Source organism: Pelodiscus sinensis, chromosome 32 (genome assembly GCF_049634645.1).
Source record: "Pelodiscus sinensis isolate JC-2024 chromosome 32, ASM4963464v1, whole genome shotgun sequence".
NCBI classification, from domain to species: Eukaryota; Metazoa; Chordata; order Testudines; family Trionychidae; genus Pelodiscus; species Pelodiscus sinensis.
In genome coordinates, this window is record NC_134742.1 from 2,701,618 (window position 1) to 2,716,938 (window position 15,321).

At 46.2% G+C, this 15,321-nt stretch overlaps 1 protein-coding gene across 1 annotated transcript in view; it reads left to right on the top strand.

Annotated features, from left to right (window-relative positions):
* The window catches only part of LOC102452821 (uncharacterized), a 53,846-nt gene extending 41,054 nt beyond the window's left edge, over nt 1-12,792 (top strand). The window contains exons 8-10 of the mRNA XM_075913358.1: nt 4,179-4,379; nt 10,353-10,451; nt 11,013-12,792. Of these exons, the coding sequence (XP_075769473.1) occupies nt 4,179-4,379; nt 10,353-10,451; nt 11,013-12,655 (1,943 nt within the window). The 3' untranslated portion in view covers nt 12,656-12,792. The remainder of the gene's footprint in view (nt 1-4,178; nt 4,380-10,352; nt 10,452-11,012) is intronic.
* The last annotated feature ends 2,529 nt before the right edge of the window (nt 12,793-15,321 follow it).

Consider the following 15,321-nt stretch of genomic DNA (forward strand, 5'->3'; position numbering starts at 1 on the left):
GTTAGCTTCACTTATTACTATCAGAAGCCCAAAATTTTGGGAAGGGAAGTGAGGTGGAGGAATCTTGGGGGGGGTGGGGTCTCCAAATCCCTGAGAATCTGAGAGTTTTTTGAGCATTGATTGTTTATTGGCAAATGTAATGGCAGTAAAATAAAACAAAAATGTACTTATTTGTAAAGATGCTTTATAGACACTTCTCTGTCATCTGCTCATACGCCAATGTGTTATAACATATCCAACTATATCATTTTGTCTCCTATATATCTTGGAAAATGATTTAAAACTAGACAACCTGGAGCTGTTGCACTCAGATTAATATTTTGGTATATGGCAATTAAGTTAAAAATGGTGAAAATCAGTTTCTGTGACTACACCAAAATCTATTATGTGAATATTTATCTTCAAGAATATATTTTAAATCCTAAATTTTCTGTAGCCAGAATATGGTGCTGGACAATATTGTGAATGTCTCCACATTAAATAGATCTAGTGATAAAGGATTTTAACTGAAATTTATTATGGAGTTTTGCTTTGTATAACTGAAAATTGACAAATGGTCTGGTAGCACTGTATAGATTACCCCCGAAGCTTCTGAAAATTGACAATTTTGCTGCATGTCAGAAATAAAAGAACACTTCAGGTCCCTTCTAGTGTCTTTACTTTTCTTCTGTAGTTACAGTTCCTTTTTGGTACTTTACATAGATATTAAAATGAAAACAATTGTTTAGATGGGGGGAAATAATTCAAATGAATCTAAAAATGACAAATAACCTGTATAATATGGTACGTATTTCTTGAAGTTAATGCAAAAACAAGAGAATGCAAATATGTACATGTGTAAATAGACAAAAACAACAGCAGCCTATGTGTCTTGTGGCAGAGGGGGTGAAATAATGTCTGACTGAATATAGAGAAGTATCTTCAGCAAGACTTTAATCTAATCCCCTTTGTAACTAGATCTGGGGCCAGGGTGGGCTGAGTAGCCGCTGTCAGAGCTGGATCCAAGGCTGCTGTCACCATGGCTCCAGCACACAGGGCAGCCACCTGCCATATGGCCCCACCCCAGGAGCAGCCAGGCAACCAGCATGGGTAGGGAAATGGGCAAGGGCAAAACTGACCACACAGGTGGATCGTTCAGGGGGCTGAAGGGCCAGGAGAGGGCTAAGGGGCAAAATCAGGGCAGACAGGAGGGTTTAGAACAGGATCTGGCGCCTGCTAGGCAGTGGCAGAGGGGAAACCCCAGAATACGCAGGGATAGGAAGCCCTCTACAGTGCTTGTAAAGGTGAAGTGTGGAGCCACATATGGTGTTTCCCATTTGCAGGATAGGGCATCTCAGGGCCTCCTCCCCAGGGCTGTGATCTAAATGGCACAATCTTACCCAGGGCCTAAACAAGGCAGCTCTTCCCTGCCTGATAAGACGGATTCATCTGCCAAATGGGACTCAGTGCAGTGAAATAATTTAGGTACAGCCCCTTCCAAACACTGTAATAATTAGTTCTGGTCTTGGGGTCTAAAGGAATCCTTGGTAGGTTTCTGTGTCTGCTTAAAGCTTCAAATGAGTTTCAAATATGTTTCACCTGGGGTTTGTTAGGAGGTTGGCTACTTTGAAATCTGTTATTGAATGTCTAGGGAGATTAAAACATTCCCTAGTGGGTTTGTGTGTTACTCCCTGGACATTTAATAATTAATTTAAAAGTAGCCGTCCTTCCACAAAAGAATTTTATCTGATTACAGAGGTAGACAGCTCTAATTGCAGTTTGTCTACAAGTTCAATACTATAGCACTGACTCATATGTGAAGTTGAGGGTACTGTTTTGCTATCACAGGCATTTTCATCTGAGGCTACGTCTACATTGGCATGATTTTGCACAAGAACTCTTTTGCTGAAGAGTTCTTGTGCAAAAACTCTTCCAGAAGAGAGCATCTACACTGGCATGTGCCTTTGCGCAAGAGCATCTGTGCCAGTGTAGACGTTCTCTTGCGCAAGAAAGCTCTAATGGCAATTTTAACCATTGGGCTTTCTTGTGCAAGAAATTCATGTTGTCTGTCTACACTGGCCTCTTGCGCAAGAGAGCTTATTCCTGAGTGGGAGCATCATAGTTCTTGCACAAGAAGCACTGATTTCATACATTAGAACATCAGTGTTCTTACCCAAGAACTCATGGCCAGTGTAGACAGGCAGCAAGTTTTGATGCAAAAGCAGCCACTTTTGTGCAAGATCACACCAATGTAGATACAGCCCTAATATCTGCAGACCACATGGCTATGTCTACACTGGCATCCCTTCCGGAAAAAGGATGCTAATGTAGCATGTTGGAATAGGCAAATCCACACAGATTCAGACTAGAATGGCAGCATGGATGTTTGACAGGGAATCTAAGAAACATAGAACACTAGAACTGAAAAGGACCTTGAGAGATCATCAAGGCCAGTCCACTGCCCTCATGGCAGGACCAATTACCATCTAGACTAGGGATTTAATAGTGTAGTCAATAAACTGATAAGCAAAAGCCTATAGCTTAATGCTATGACTACATGCATTCCCCTCTCTCCCTCCCTCCCCCCTTCCCTTGCCAGCAAATTTTTTAGCAGGCTGGCCAGCAGCCGGGCTTGGTCCTTGCTCATGCCAAATCTGGGACCTAGCTTCACTGCTGCTTTGCATTTAAAGTGTATTAGGAGCCAGGCAGGCAGGCAGCCTGGCTCTGTTCTGGCTCACACCGGAACTACATCAGAGGCAGTATTGTGGGGCAACAGGCAGCTGATCCACAAGGGGAGCTGGCTTTTAAAATGGCTCCCTTCATGGACCAGCTCCCACCTGGCACCCCACGCTACTGCCGCTGATACAGAAGCAGCAGCACAAAGTGGCAGGGGGCTTCTTGGGAGTGGGGCAGGAGCACACTGGCTGCTGGCCCCACCTCCAGGGACTCTAGAATAGTCAAGTAATCGATAAGAATATATGAGATTACTCAACTATTCAGTTAACCTATATATAACATCCCTAGTCTGGACCATCCCTGACAGATGTCTATCTAACCTACTCTTAAATATCTCCAGTGATAGAGATTTCCCAACTTCTCCGGGCAATTTATTCCAGTGTTTAATCACCCGGACAGTTAGGAAGTTTTCCTAACATCCAACTAAACCTACCCTGATGCAGTTTAAGCCCATGGCCTCTGATGATAGGATAAGAAGCAAAAGATAATTTTTTTCTCCCTCCTCCTTTTAATACCATTTTAGATGCTTGAAAGCTATCATCATATGCCCTCTCAGTTTTCTCTTTTCTAAACTAAACAAGCCCGATTCTTTCAGTCTTCCCTTATAGGTCATGTCTTCTAGACGTTTAATTGTCTTTGTTGCTGTTCTCTGGCCCTTCTCCATTTTCTCCACATCTTCCTTGAAATGTGATGTCCAGATTTGGAAACAATACTCCAATTGGGGACTAATCATTTGGAGGGAAGATGATGAGCTGCTGAATCAAATGACTGAAGAACGGGCAGATTCTCCATCTCCTTACTGTCTTCAATGCAAAACTTGATGACTTTCTAGAAAAAAAGAGTCTGAGGGAATAAACCCTGTCCTGGGATAACGGGATTAAATCCAATGGCTCGTGACGCAGATGAGACTAGAGTATGTGATCTAATGATCCGCCTGCTCCCCCCTACTCCCTGCTCCCAGTCTTGTGAATCTTAGGATCTCATCCTGTAAACATTCAACATGTGTGTTTAATATTAAATATCTGAATGGTCCCCTTGACTTCACTTAATCTCTGTTCTGAAGAGAATTTATAAATTGTCTGTCTGCTTAGTCCCTATGAGAGGGCATAGGCCTGTACTACAAACAAATGAAGGAAGACTAGTGACTTTAAATATGGGAGCCTAAATTTAGACACATCCATATTCAGACAGGTGAATCTGGGGCTTTTTATCAGAAACACTGGACACTCAGAACTGAATCCCATTGTTGCAGGTGCAGTAATACTGAAATTCAAGCTACGTATTGAGAGAGATTTCAAATCCATAGTCATTTAACTTGCGTACTGTTTATGGAATATCTATAAGCAAGCTTTTGCCCAAAGTGGCAGTCTAGCATGTGTGTCACCAGGGACAGAGTCTGGGGAGAGTGGTAAGGATTAAAGCCCCTTCTGAAATGTCTCCAATTGCCCTTCTCCTCCTCACAGGCTGCAGAACACCCATGTCTGTCCCCAGCACAGCCCAGGAGATGAAGAGCCTGAGAAAGGAAATGGCTGTGGCGGAGCCGGTGACCTTCGAGGAGGTGGCTGTGTATTTCTCTGAGGAGGAATGGGCTCTGCTGGACCCGGGTCAGAGGGCCCTCTACTGGGATGTGACACAAGAGAATTATGAGGCTGTGAACTGGCTGGGTAAGGATTCCTGTCCCCTTAAGTGTCAGAATCTGGGTGAGCTCTGGAGCAACTAGGTTGTGTTTGGTTCAGGGTCTCATTGCCCCCGGCCCTCCTATTTCAGGAGTCTCAACCCAAATAATCCAGGCTATCATGTGAGAGATTGTCTCCTTCTTATTCCTCCCAGAGGAAGCAGGTTCAGGGACATAACAATGGTGCTGCTCTTCTTACAGCCAGGGTCTCAGTGTGCTTCCTCACTATCTTGCCCATGTTGTGCCTTGGCCAGATGTATCAGTGGAAGGGCCAACGCAGCAACGGCAGGTATCAGAGTTCTGGGGCTGTGTCCGGCTACTGTTATTGCCTGCAGGGTACCCCTTGTGACAGTGTGCTGAGCCCCTAGATGGAGGGCACAGTTCCCTGAGTTCTTACCTGCCTGTGGCTGATCTCTGTGACATGCTGGTTCCTGCCATTGAGAGGGGCTGGGTGCTGAGCTAAGGGAGGCAGTTCATGCTCCATGAGCGTTCTGTGGTGGATAGCTCTGTAGTAAATAAACATGAAGTGAACTCATTTTGCATTTCAGGCACTGCACTTGGTGTTAGAGACTTGTGTTCAATTACCTGCTCTGCCAGAGACTTCCTGTATGTGCCCCAGTCCTCTGTCTCTGCAATAGCTGTTATAGTATGTCACAGGGCTGAGGAAGGATAAATCCATTAAATAGGGTAGTTGCTCAGCTCCATGTAGGTGCCCCAGTAGAACAGTGGGGTCTTGATTAACACTGGAGATCCCAGGTGGGGCTATAACTCATAATCTTTATGTCCCATAGCAGCTGCAGTGCTGTATGAATTGCTGCTGGCACTACAGAGTGTCATTATGGCTGGTCAGTGTGGCTCTTTCTGGCGCCAGCTGTACTGGCAGAACATTTGGTTTGCCCACGCAGCACAGCTCAGAGTTGTTACTATAGAAAGACACAGGCTCTGTTTGGCCAGGTTAATTGTCGAAGGAGCAGGATGCTAGTGTCCCAGCTCCCCTGGGCACAAGTACATTAAGACATATCCCACCCCGACAGTGGTATCGGCTGAGCCAGCAACCAGAACTCCGCCCGTCAGCCAGCACCGACATTCCCCTCTTGTTCTTTTATACATTGATACAGACAAGATGCACGTTGCGCTCCATGTGTTGCTACCCCCTTATCTTTATAGCTGCCCATGGGAACAAAACATCCGTGTCCATTATCCCCTCATTCCAGCTGATTTTCACAAGGGTCTGTGTGTTCCTCTGCCATTTCTTAAAAGTGTGTGTTTGCAGTTACTGCAGAGATTGATGTGGTTTTGTATCCTCGTTTCCCATCTGGAATGTGCTTACATGGTTAGCTGGTACCTAATGTGCTACCATTCTGTCGAGGCCGGCCCTGTTCTGGTTCCCAGCTGTTGGTTAATACATTTATGCTGAGGGCTCAGCAAATCCTCTATTCCCATACTTGTTGTCTTTTTAAGGAAGGGTGTTTATTCATCATTCTGGAAAAGCATGAACTGAAAATATGCGGTGGGCTAGCACTGTTTCTTGAATATTTTGCTTTACCTATCTAGGCATTCATGCCCCAAGGGTCCAGTGGTCTACATGTTGTCTCATACAACCTGTGGACAGGTTTCCACTATCAAGTTATTTTCCATTATCCTTTGTCAGAATTTAGTGTTGGTGACTCGACACTGAACAGGATGGTTTGGAACAACGTGCCTGAAGATGCAGTCTTACTGACTGCAAGTCATGGAATACACTCTTGCAAGTGACATGTTCTCTTCTTTACCAGAGTGAGAAGGATGCTGATGAGGAGGCCTGAAGACTTGTGGGGCCATACGTGTGCAGTGAGTAAATACAAATGTGAAGGCAAAAGTGCAGGAAGAGTCTCAGCAAAGGGTTTTGAAGGAGACAGAAAAGGAGCTGTAACCCTGGCACACTCCAAATATAGATAGGCCTGAGCCCTGGGTCTCCCGCTAGCCCAGAACAAACAAGTTCCAGGGAAGGCTGAAAATGGAGTCAGCAACATGCCCGTGCTCCATGACAGAGCCCAGCCAACTCTAATTCCTGCTGGGCCGTGGGATGAAGGCAGAACACAGGCTGGCCCCGCAGTATACCTCATCCTGAAGAGGAGGCTGCACATCCAGCCAGTGTGTGTCTGGGCAGAACACGAGTCCAAGGGAATGACATGGGGCAATGTGAGTGTGCAGAGCTTCTCTGGGGATGGAACACAGATTCTCAATAGGAGTGAGTTGAAATGGGAGGGTTCAGAGCGATGGGTGGGAGCTGATGTTTCAGGGGCCTGACATCAAGCTTCAGCAAGCCAGGAGATACAAGCAGATGGGGAACACCTTGCCTGAGAACAGCCACAGAGACAGGGGGCAGAGTAGCCTTTACCTCCTGGAGCACACCATGGAAGACATGTGTCGGCAGCGCTATATACTGGGCAATTATACTGGGATCCACTTAGTCCTGTCAACCATAGTCCAGAAGGTCATTGACTTTGGTGACACCAGCCAGCGCCAGCCTTTGGAACACCTGAGGAACCTCTACCATTTGTGCCACAAGATGGGGGTGAACAAGAGGAGTTCAGGCAGGAGGTCTCCACCTTCGGGACATGGGGCAAATCTGGTTGCAGAGACCAGCTTTCAGGAGCTGATGAGATCTTTGCAGCTCTCAGAAATTTCAGAGGAAACACCTCAGAGGGAGCACAACAAGCTACTGGTCAAATCAGAAAGCTGGGTGGCATCAGAGGCAGATGTAAGAGCACAAGACTATGGAAGTGGCCCTGGGGGATTCCTCTACTTGCCCCTCTCCATTCTGTAACTGCCCATTTATTCCTCATCAGCAGAGTGGTAAGCTCTCCCTGGGCTCCAAACAAATCATCTCCAGGAGGGGAGCAGCTCACAGCATTGGTGGCGCGTTTACACTGGTGCTTCACAGCTCTGTGACTTGCTAAGGCCATGCTGAGTAGTGATGCTGAGCACCAATTCCTCAGGGCATGGAGGTCCCATTTCTCCAGCAGCAGGATGCACACAGCTACTCCATAATAGGAGGAGCCACACGCTGCCCAGGGAGTCTGCCCTGCTCTTGACAAGGACATCCCAGAACGTGTGGTAGAGCTGCATGATTATAGAATCATAGAGCTGGAAGAGACCTCAGAAGGTCATCAAGTCCAGCCCCCTGCTCTAGGCAGGACCAATCCCAACTAAATCAACCCAGCCAGGGCTTTGTCAAGCCGAGACTTAAACACCTCTAGGGATGGAGACTCCACTACTTCCCTAGGTAACCCATTCCAGTGCTTCACCACTCTCTGAGACTACGTCTAGACTGGCCCCTTCTCCAGAAGAGGCATGCAAAGTAGGCAAGTCAGAATAGGGAAATCCGCGGGGGATTTAAATATCCCCCGCGGGATTTAAATAAACATAGCCGCTGCTTTTTTCCCGGCTTGGGGAAAAGCCGGAAAAGAGCGTCTAGACTGGCGCGATCCTCCGGAATAAAGCCCTTGCAAGTAGGAATAAGAGATCCTCCGGAAAAGGGCTTTATTCTGGAGGATCGCGCCAGTCTAGATGCTCTTTTCCGGCTTTTCCCCAAGCCGGAAAAAAAGCGGAGGCCGTGTTTATTTAAATCACGCGGGGGATATTTAAATCCCCCGCGGATTTCCCTATTCTGACTTACCTGCTTTGCATGCCTCTTCCGGAGAAGGGGCCAGTCTAGACATAGCCCTAGTGAAATAGTTTTTCCTAATAACCAACCTGGACCTCTCCCACCACAACTTGAGACCATTGCTCCTTGTTCTGCTATCTTCACTACTGAGAACAGTCTTTCTCCATCCCATCAATGCCTCCATAGCCACCGATGCCTGCAGATTGGTTAATGGGTATCTCACAGATCCTTTCTGAGAGCATGGCCAGAGTGGGAGAATGCTCTAGTCAGTCTCAGGTACCCATATTGACCACCAGCCCTGCGTCCCACAGGGCGGCTCAGAGATTGGTCCATCTGGAGAGGAAAGGCTGGTGTGGAAAACTGTCATCTGCTCTAGAGCCATGAGAATGGCGCTGTCCTCTTCTAGGGGTGAGGTGACTTTTTTCCCCTCTCTCTTCTCCAGAGCATACAAGAAGCAAGAGCCACAATGCTTCCCCAGAGTTCTTCCCATTTCTCCCAGCATTCACGGTAGAGGCAGAGACACTGAAGATTTGAAGCATATTTTTCAACCTCCATGACTTGATTAGGCAATGAGGCAGCCAGTCCATGACCATGTGCATTCAGCTACTATTGCTGCTGGGCTTAAAAACTGGCCTTCTAGCTTTCTCAGCAGGCAAGGCAGGGCAGCAGGCAGGCTGGCCCATTCATTAGGTGGCAGGAGTGCTGGGCAGGTGCAGCTGCAGGGCCTTGTTGCTGACTTTGGTCCCCTGGGATCGTCTCAGCAGCACAGTGTGGCATACCCCTTCCCTTCTCCTTCCCATCTCTGAGCCAAGGGAAAGATGTGCCTCTACCCTGGCCAGGCCAGCCCACCTCCCAGAAGGACTCCACAAAACCAACATCCTCCTACAGGGTATTCTTACAACGCCAGCAAGCCAACCACAGCTGCTCAGCTAGGAGAGGGTGTCACTGTGCCTCTATGGGTCACAACTGGGAACACCAAATTCAGGACAGATTTCTGAGAAATAGGACAGGTACACCCCAAAACTGGTGGGCTACGTCTACACTGGCCCCTTTTCCGGAAGGGGCATAGTAATTTTTGAGATCGTAATAGGGAAATCCGCGGGGCATTTAAATATCCCCCGCGGCATTTAAATAAAAATGTCCGCCGCTTTTTTCCGGCTTTTAGAAAAGCCGGAAAAGAGCATCTACACTGGCCAGATCCTTTGGAAAAAAGCCCTTTTCCGGAGGATCTCTTATTCCTACTTTGAAAAGGGCTTAAATATCCCCCGCGGCATTTAAATAAAAATGTCCGCCGCTTTTTTCCGGCTTTTAGAAAAGCCGGAAAAGAGCGTCTACACTGGCCAGATCCTCCGGAAAAAAGCCCTTTTCCGGAGGATCTCTTATTCCTACTTTGAAGTAGGAATAAGAGATCCTCCGGAAAAGGGCTTTTTTCCGGAGGATCTGGCCAGTGTAGACGCTCTTTTCCGGCTTTTCTAAAAGCCGGAAAAAAGCGGCGGACATTTTTATTTAAATGCCGCGGGGGATATTTAAATCCCCCGCGGATTTCCCTATTACGATCTCAAAAATTCCCCTTCCGGAAAAGGGGCCAATGTAGACGAGCCCGTGGTGCTTCTCCCATAAGAAGTACGCAGGTAGCAACAAACAAACTTCTTCCTCATCACACTGGATAACCAGAAGTTAGAAATGCAGCCTCCTTAATATTGCAGGCCTTGTTTCAACACCCAGACACTGGAGTTAATGAGTAGTAGTGATTTAAAACCATTTTCATTAGCCAAAGGACTCTCCTAATGCCAAAGGACCAGCCACATACTCGGATCTTAACCCAAAATCACACACATTTGCCAGTTCTTTCCTATCTGCTGTCTAAAGGTTTATTGGTAAGAGAAGAGAGAGAGATGAAAGTTACATTGGGGAAAGCAATCAAATACATACACACACTGCAACATTCTTGGATCAGTTTTGAACCAGTGATGAAATAAAATGCTGGCTTTTTACATGTCTGGTTGCTTCCAAAAGATTGACCAGTCCTCTGGCCTGCGATTACAATGATCTCATTAGGATATGTCCATATTCTGGAGATCAGAGTAGGGAAAAGGCCAAATGGAGTTGTTTCACTAGCCTTTTTATAGCTCTCTGACACGTGGATGGCAGGGTTCCCTCTTCTGTTTTTTCCATCCACGTGTGAGAGATATGTTGTTGTGTGCACTGATTCTTCTCCACCACTAGTAGAAACAAAAAGCCCATTAGATTTAATACATATTTTTAAAATGTCACCACAGTGTGTGTGACACATAGTGTGTATGTGTCTTGTAGTGGATGTGTTCGTGGGTGACACTGTGCAGCAGAGCGCTCACCTCCCCCAGGGAATCAGCTGGGCCATTCCTGATGCCGGGGGATGCACTTTTACTGCAGGTGAGTGTGCTGGGATCTTTTACCAGCCAGAGCCCAGTCTCTGCAAGGTGGGGAAGGAGCCTCTCTGGGTGGTTGACTTAGATCCTGACTCTGGAAGTCGTAATGGGAAAGACCTTAATGAAAAAGATCAGTACTTGGTTAATTGCTCCCGGAGTAGGATTTCAGGTATGCCAGGCTAATTTGGTCTCCTGGGTGGAGCAAGGGGAGGAACTCTAGATCCCAGATCTTCAGGGCTGTGAGGAAGGGGAGAGAATCAGTGATACCCACTCAGGTGAGCAATCAGCTGAACTGACTCAGAAACCAATTTCTGTCTCCTCATAGCAGGTGTCACTTGTGCATTTTCATCACATCTCACTGATCCTTCAGCTTGTCTTCAACTCCAGTTTGACAGTGTGGGGAAAAGGCTGGTGTCTGTCCTTTGGGAAAACGTTATGAGAGAGGAGGATAAACTCAGTTCATGAATATTCAACCGTTCCAGCCATTATTTCCCCCTTTTCTATTTCAAAGTTTTCCTTTCAGCTCAGCACAGAGAATGATTCCTCAATTTTTTCTCTATCCCAGCAGGCAATGGGACACTCAATGAGAACAACGAGGAGACTCTTCAACAGGAAGGATTGCAGCAAGTGGCTCCACGTGGGATGTTATTGGAAAGATATGAAGGGCATGTTTTCCAGAGTCCTAAGCAGAGAGAGAACTGTGGGAGTCAGCATAGCACAGAAAGGCAACAGGGATACCATCCAGAGAAAAAACAGGGTAAATCCAATCACAGGAGAAGAAGGGTGAAAAGAGACACAGAAACCATTCAACAGAATATCTCCTATCAACAAACATCCTACACTTACAGTGACTGGGGAACGCTAATTGAACCTCAAAGAACTTACACGGGAGAGAAAATTTTCAACTGCTCTGACTGTGGGAAATGCTTCAGTCAAAGCTCAGACCTAATTAAACATCATAGAATCCACAAAGGACAGCGATCCTTTAGCTGCTCTGACTGTGGGAAAAACTTCAGTAGGCGTTCAAGTCTTATTTGTCATAAGAGAATCCACACAGGGGAGAAACCCTTCAGCTGCTCAGACTGTGGGAAAAAATTCATTCAGAAGTCAGACCTTGTTAGACATCATAGAATCCACACAAGAGAGAAACCCTTTTTCTGCTCTGACTGTGGGAGAAGCTTCAGTAAGAGGTCAGACCTTGTTAGACATAGCAGAATCCACACAGGAGAGAAACCCTTCAGCTGCTCCAGCTGTGGGAAAAGCTTCAGTCAGAGGTCAGACCTTGTTAGACATAGCAGAATCCACACAGGAGAGAAACCGTTCAACTGCTCTGACTGTGGGAAAACCTTCAGTGAGAGCTCAGATCTTGTTAAACATAGCAGAATCCACACAGGAGAGAAACCCTTCAGCTGCTCTGTTTGTGGGAAAAACTTCAGTAGGCGCTCAAGTCTTTTTATTCATGAGAGATCTCACACAGGAGCAAAGCCCTTCAACTGCTGTGACTGTGGGAAAAGCTTTAGTAGGAGCACAGACCTGATTAAACATAGCAGAATCCATACAGGGGAGAAACCTTTTTACTGCTCTGACTGCGGGAAAAGCTTCAGTAGGAGCTCACATCTTATTATTCATGAGAGAAGCCATACAGGAGAGAAACCCTTCAGCTGCTCTGACTGTGGGAAAAGCTTCAGTGAGCACTCAAGTCTCATTAGGCATAAGAGAATCCATATAAAAGAAAAACCTTTCAATTGCTCTGACTGTGGGAAAGGCTTCAGTGACTGTTCAGAACTTTTTAGACATAGGAAAATCCACACTGGGGAGAAACCCTTCAGCTGCTCTGACTGTGGGAAAAGCTTCAGTACGAGCTCACTCCTTGTTGGACATGGGAGAATTCACACAGGAGAAAAACCTTTTTACTGCTCTGACTGTGGGAAAAGCTTCAATAGGCGCTCACATCTTATTAATCATGAGAGAATCCATACAGGAGAGAAACCTTTCAGCTGCTCTGACTGTGGGAAAAGCTTCAGGGAGAAGTCAGACCTTGTTAAACATAGGAGAATCCACACAGGGGAGAAACCTTTTTACTGCTCTGACTGTGGGAAGAGCTTCAGTAGGAGCTCAAATCTTGTTACACATAGGAGAATCCACACAAGGGAGAAACCCTTTGATTGCTCTGACTGGGAAAAGCTTGAGTCAGGGCTCAAGTCTTAACAATCATCATACAATCCAAAAAGAGAAACATAGAATTATGAAATCCAATCATAGAACACTAGAACTGGAAGGCACTTCAAGAAATCATCAAGTCCAGTCCCCTGCCCTCACGGCAGGTCCAAGCACCATCTACCATCCCTGATAGATGCCTATCTAATTTGCTCTTTGATGTCCCCAATGATAGAGATTCCACGGACTTCCTAGGCAATTTATTTCAGTGTTTAACTACCCTTACAGGAAGATTTTTCCCAATATCCAACCTACATCTCCCATGGTGCAGTTTAAACCTAGTGCTGCTTCTACTATCATGAGAGGTCAAGGGGAAAATATTTCCCCCTCCTCCTTGTAACACCCCTTTAGATACTTGGAAACTGCTATCATGTCCCCTCTTGGTGTTCTCTTTTCCAAACTAAACAAGCCCAGTTCTTTCAGTCTTCCCTCATGGGACATATTTTTTAGACCTTTAATCATTTTTGTTGCTCTTCTTTGGATCCTCTCTAATTTCTTCACATCTTTCTTGAAATCTGATGCCCAGAACTGGGCACAGTACTCTAATCAAGCCTAATCAGTACAGAATTGAGCAGAAGAATTACTTCTCATGTCTATTTCACAACATTCTTGTTAATGCAATCCTATAACTCCTCTGACTGCATGCAGGAAAAGGTTCAGTCAGAGCTCAGACTTTTTTAGATATAGGAGACTCCACACAGGACAGAAACTCTATGATCTAAGTGCCCTTTAAGCTGTGTGGTTATACAGCCTTGCTGCAGCCTAATAAATGCTTAGTAAGTGCTTAGGCCTCTGGTGGAGAAAGATGCCTCTACCCACTGGTCTCAGCTCTGTCCCAGACCTGCAAGGGCTAAACAGCCCCAAAGCTGCCATGTCAGGGAGAGGTTCCTCTCTTCTCTGCCCCGCCTCACAGCATCATCTGATCTGGGGGAGGGAAAGCTGGTGGGAATCTTCTCTCCGCAATGTAGTCCTTTGATGGCTTGCCCCTTGAACCTCTTCATTTTTGGCACACCCGAGAGATCACACCCCCTACTCAGGCCCTCACCCCTGCACAGTTCAAAACTCTGTCTTAGCCATGAACCCTTCATCCCCAGCCCCACCCCAGGGGTAGTCCTCATGCCCCTGCTCCCCAACTCTGTCCCAGCCCTGAGACGCCTTCCCACAATCTAAGCCCATGGGACCCAGCCCCACTTCTACCACCTGAACTTTCTTCTGTGCACCAATATGGCAATGATGTGTGTCATATCCCCTGGATATTGGTGCCTCTAACAAAATTCATTCGGTAACTGTGAGGAAAAAATTAGATGGAACACTTTGAAGCTTTTCTCAGTCAGAACAGTTATACAGTGAGAGCTCAGACCTTGTTGGACATTGGAGTATCCACACAGGAGAGAAACCCTTCTACTGCTCTGACTGTGAGAAAAACTTCAGTGAATTCTTACCCTACTGCACATCAGACAGTTCACCATGACAGAACCCCTATCACTATTCTGTGGGCAAAGGTTCAGTTGGAGCTGAATCCTTGAACTGCTGTCAGGAGAGAAAGGTAGAAGCTGTAGATCATGCAGAAAAATATTTAATTAGTATCACACATTCTATCACTTTGGAGAACCCAAAGAGAGACTTCATATTGTAATATAACAGTTGAGAGGGTCAAATTAGGATGATTTGCTTAAAGATGGCTATTTACAGTCCACGTCTGGGGTTCCTTCACTATAAAGCACACCAAACCAGTCACAAAGAACACTCCTATTTGCCACACTACCCAGCAAGACAACACACAAGCAATCCCCTTAGACACATCAGTTTCTGCTATTTCACAACCAGTACCACATCTTACACAAGTGAGAGGTTATGAAAACCAATCTCACCAAGTCCAAACAGGTTCTCCAGATCCCAAAGGACTAGCCACATTTCCAGGTCAATTTATACCTAGATCTTATGCAAAAGATCACACTGTGCAAATCCTTTAGAATCTAAAATTGAGAGGTTTATTAATAATGAAAGAAATTTTGAGAGAAAAATTGTTAAAGGCAACAAATTAAATACGCCAATTAGAATGTTCCTGGTGTAGGCTTGAAGCAGAGATGGTATAAACTGCTATCTTAATCACCTCTGGAATACATCCTTTGTTAGGATGGGTCATGAGTCCTTTTGGGTTCAATTCATACCAAAGATGCTCCTTAAGTGATGAGCTGAAATGAAGACAAGAAAGATGGAGGAACTTCTCGGGTCCCCTTATACCCTTGCCCATATGGAGGGGATTCCTTTGTTCTCACTGGGCGAAAGTACCTCCAAAAATGGAGCTTGTCATATGAGCAAGTTACTTTTCATTCATGATTCAGTCCGTCTCCTGCACCCCGAAATGGCACAAACAGACTGCACCAGCCAGTGGAATAGAGGAAGTTTATTGCCTCTCCAGGATACAGCACAGCACAGATGGAATCTGGTCACAGAGCTGGGCTAGGATGCCTCAGGCCCCCTTGAGATGGGGGAGACTGGGCCCCTAAACTCCAGCCCCTTTCCCTAGGCTGTCTCCTCCATGCTTCCAGCCAGCAACTAACTAACTCTCTTCCAGCCCTGCTCCCCAGCCAGGGCAGCATTCCACCTTCCTTTGTTCCTCTCCATGGGGGGTGTCTGGCTCTACTGGTTTGCAT